Genomic DNA, 4,832 nt, shown 5'->3' with positions numbered 1-4,832 from the left:
TATTTCTCATTCCTTATCGCAGGTATATGATGTAACACAATATTTGGATGATCATCCTGGTGGAGATGACGTAATCCTTGCCGCAACTGGTATTCACTTATGCTTCTGATACATTTTTAAACTATTGAATTCAAACACAATCCAGAAATGCTAATAGATTATACGGTATCTTAACCTTGGTGAAGGGAGAGATGCAACAGATGATTTTGAAGATGCCGGACACAGCAAAAGCGCGAGAGAACAAATGGAGGAGTACTTCATTGGTGAGCTTGACACATCGGCGCCAATTTTCACGGAGAAAAGTTATCATGTGAAGCTCATGCAGTTGGCAAAGCAATATTGGGCTGTTCCTGTAGCTGCTGTTGGTATCTCGGTAGTAATTGGATTCTTATACTTGCGTAAGTAAGAATCACAGGACTAAAAATCAATTCTTTCATTGTTGCTACTGAAAATGAATTAGGGCAACAAATTTTTTCATTGCTTGAAGGATAAGAACTATAAGAATACTGCCACATTTCAAAATAATAATCTACATTTGATTATATGAATGACTGAAGAATTGATTAACGAATGGATTATCAAACGTTTTTTTTTTTGTAGTTATTGCAATTGATCTGTTGAAGATTGTTTTTTCTTAGGAAAAAGCAAAGTCCTCTTAAGTTGTGTTAGTTATGTTATTTGTGTGCTTTTATGCTCTGATGTTCATAACAATTGCCATCTCAATTTAACGTGTGTATTTGCCATCTGGAACCTAAAATTGTTATCCGGCTTTTAGTTTTTGATCAACTATGTTTCTATTTGTGTCTTTAACCTCTGATTTTTAAAACAAACAACACAACAACAACAACAACAAAGCCTTGTCTTACTAGGTGGGGTCGGCTACGTGAATCAAACAACGCCATTGAGCTCTGTCATGTATCATGTCTACAGAGAGACTGTTTACATGTAGATCTCGTTTGACCATCTCATGAATAGTTTTCTTAAGTCTTTCTCTGCCTTTCACCTATTTTCCATCTTCCATCTCATCCACTCTCCTGACTGAGTGTTCTGTCGGTCTTCTTCTCACATATCCAAACCACTTGAGACGCGATTCTACTATCTTTTTCACAATGGGTGCTACTCCAACTCTCTCCCTTATATCTTCGTTCCTTATTTTATCCAATCGCGTATGACCTTATGTTCGTGCTCCCTTTTAGTCGCCCAACACTCCGTACCATAAAGCATAGCCAGTCTTATAGCAGTGCGATAGTATTTACCTTTAAGTTTTAAAGGCACTTTTTTGTCACATATAAAACCAGATGCACTCTGCCATTTTGACCAACATGTTTGGATCCTATGATTTACATCCTGTTTAATCTCTCGATTATCCTGTATGATGCACCCAAGATACTTAAAACTTTTAACTTTTCGTAGAATGCTTTCTCCAATCTTCATCTCTATATTAGGGTTTTCCCTTCTCAGACCGAACTTACATTCTATATATTTCGTCTTGCTACGGCTTATGCACAGACCATACACTTCTAGAGTTTCTCTCTATAAGTCCAACTTCTTATTTAGGTCTTCCTTTGACTCTCCCATAAGGACGATATCATCGGCAAAAAGCATGCACAATGGCACAGGCTCTTGGATGTGTTCTGTGAGTAATTCCAAGACTAATGTGAAAATGTATGGACTTAAAGATGATTCTTGGTGTAATCCTATACCAATAAAAAATTTCTCTGTCACACCATCTTGAGTCTTCACACTAGTTGTGGCCCCATCATACATGTCTTTATTTGCACGAATATATGCGATCCTTATTCTCTTCTTTTCTAAAACCTTACATAAGACCTCCCTTGACACCCTATCGTACGCTTTTTCCATAAGACCTCCCTTCGTACCAACCCATTTTGTTTCTTGTAGACATATACTGTTAATCTTCCTCTTTATCATGGTGACCACCACCTCCATGGATTTTCCTGTTAGAGTGCCTATGTTTCATGTCCCAAATCTCAACCTTCTGTCGTTTCGACCTTTATCTTTTACTTTGTGAATTAACTTATTTACCATCGTCCGTTCACGAAAACGCGGGAACTCTTACTCATTTAACACTACATCCGGGCACCGATGCAGCGGATCTTGCTCATTTGACACTGTACTCGAAGCATACAACGCATTGCTTCCGGGCAACGAGTTAGTTTTAGCGCAATAACGTCTTTGATTCATGTCATGAAGATTCGACTAAGTTTTTATGTTGGTTGTCAAACACATAACACAACCCTCCTTCATTATCCAAGTTTGGGACCGACTATATACTGCAGGTGTAATATAGACGGAGTTCCTCTAATTTTTAAAACACATATAAATGAACTTCTTGAACATTCTTAAATGTGAATTGTAGTAAAAAAGAAGTGTATTTTAGTACTCCCATGCATTTGGATTTATATGCAATATCGTCTTTCTAAACTTTTTTAATATTCAATTTTCATATTGTAAATTCTGTTTTATGTTAATAATTGATGAAAATAATTACAGATATGTTGGCATGAACATTTGAAAAAGTTCACGGGAAGGTGTAAAGTATAGTATTATAAAGATCAGGGGAGTTAAGGACATTAACCTTCTATTTTTATTGTTATAATTCATGCAAATAATTAGAGTTAAGTCAACGAGTAAAGCACTAAAGCTAGTTTTTTCATGGGAGGCAGGGTTTATTTTTAATATGGGTGATAAGAAATTAAAAGGAATAACAAAAAGAATGACACAAAAAGACAGTAGAAATTTAAACAGATAGATAAGAGAATTTTTTTTAGTAGACTTCTAAAAAACTTATTTTTAGTAATCTAAGTCATCGAAAGGATTTTTTCTACTAGACCTTTAAAAAATCTGTCATTGACAACCTAGATTAGAGGGACAAAAATTGAAAGAGATTAATGCACAAAATTGCCTTAGTGTTAGATTCTTTAATCTTTTTCATGCAACAAGTGAAGCAAATCACTTATCTCACTTAATTACACAATAAAAATGTGCATAAAGCAATTGAAAATTTTATTTATCAAAAGTTGTCCAAATTGTCTCACAAAAGGTATTTAAATAAGCCTCCTAACAAATTAACTAAAAGATAAGACAACTAATTTAAATCAGATTTGATCTTATTAGATTAGATCAGATTTGATTTAAATTTAAAATTTCTAAAAATACTACTAAGATTAGATCAGATTTGATTTGAATTTAAAATTTCTAAAAATACTACTAAGCAAATCAGAACTAAATCAAATATTCTAACAAACCTTAACAACAAAGCAAACTAAAATATGGTCCTTAATAATTTCAAAAATTAATATTAAATTTGTGTCTTCTATTGAACTTGAAAAATACCGTTGGGCCTCTTGCTCTCCTGACTTAGCCCAATGGGCCTTATGATTTGTCGTCATCTCGACAATACTATTTTTGAGACGAAATCTTGGTCTCCTTGATGTCCAAGACTAGCATGGTATAATTCTTATAGTATTCAGATCTTTGAACGTGACAAGATTACCTTTCTGCCCCTTTGCTCTAAAATTACAAAAATGCCGTCTTGACCACGTATCATCCTCTCTCTGTCTTCAAAAAGATTCATCCTCGAGTCTTCATATATATCAAAAGGAGAAAAATTAGAAATAGTAAACACAATTGGACTACCATACCTACCAAAAAAAATTATTCTTACTGGAATTGTCCTTGATAATCCTCAAAACTTGGAATGGACCATCTTCTCTATTAACAAGTATTATTTTTCTCGGAATGAGAAGCTTTTCTTCCCTCCAAGGAATCCAAACCCAATCGCCAGATTCAAATACCATAGTTTGATAGCTCTTTTCTACCCATTGAATTGTGACTATGTCTCTCATGTATGCAAGTTCAATCTTTTCAACCATACTTTCACCATCTAAAGGAACACCATTACTCAAAGGCAAAAATAAGAATTTTAAAATAGGCAAATATTGAAAAACTTTTAGAGATTCACAAGAATAACAACCAACAGAGTTATAAATATTAGAGTTATGAGGATGCTCTATGTCTCGCACAAATTTATCCAAAACAGGCTTAACATGCAAGATATACATATCCAAATAATTAGCATAAAGTAGCACAGAAACAAACTCTTTGCGACAAACAACTAGCATAAAGTAGTACAGAAACAAACTCTTTGCGAAACAATTCAGTAATGTGTGTGGAATCTTTAATATTTTGACTTGCAATTAGAAATATCATCATATTAAATCTATCCACTGAAAAATTAATAATATGTGTGATTTTCTAACCTTAGACAACCCAAGTATAAAATCCATAGAAATATCAATCCATGTATGAGTAGTAATAAATAAAGGAATACACAACATATTCAAGAAAGCTTGAAATTCAACTTTCTTACATGCAATAAAATCAGAATAAATTCCATTAATACTTCTACATCTATGAGGCCAACAAAAATATATAAATAAAATATCTGAGATTTTTCTGTTCCACTATGGTACTTTTAATCGATATTCTCACAAGCAACAGATATAAAACAAAAATCAGATTTAGTTGCATAAAAATTCTTCATATAATCAAATACTAAGAATTTTGGAGTAAGAGTTGTGAGTAAATCATACCTTATGGACAATTCATTAGCTATTATGTTCTTATTACCTTGTTCAAAGTTTAGAATTAGTTGTCTTTCTTCTTCTTCATCCATATTAATGCCTCCATAATTGACTAGTGAATCTGCAAAACCTTAAAAAATTGATATAAAAATACTACGAATTTCATGGTTAGATACATGAGAAATTAAAGACTCTGTGAAATTGAATGATACTAATGCACTCTTG

At 33.2% G+C, this 4,832-nt stretch overlaps 1 protein-coding gene across 1 annotated transcript in view; it reads left to right on the top strand.

The window, feature by feature from the left end:
* The window catches only part of LOC107641908 (cytochrome b5), a 3,862-nt gene extending 3,117 nt beyond the window's left edge, over positions 1-745 (top strand). The window contains exons 2-3 of the mRNA XM_016345301.2: positions 23-89; positions 186-745. Of these exons, the coding sequence (XP_016200787.1) occupies positions 23-89; positions 186-406 (288 nt within the window). The 3' untranslated portion in view covers positions 407-745. The remainder of the gene's footprint in view (positions 1-22; positions 90-185) is intronic.

Source organism: Arachis ipaensis, chromosome B05, assembly GCF_000816755.2.
Source record: "Arachis ipaensis cultivar K30076 chromosome B05, Araip1.1, whole genome shotgun sequence".
NCBI classification, from domain to species: domain Eukaryota; kingdom Viridiplantae; phylum Streptophyta; class Magnoliopsida; order Fabales; family Fabaceae; genus Arachis; species Arachis ipaensis.
This window is presented reverse-complemented; position numbering and strand designations above follow the sequence as displayed.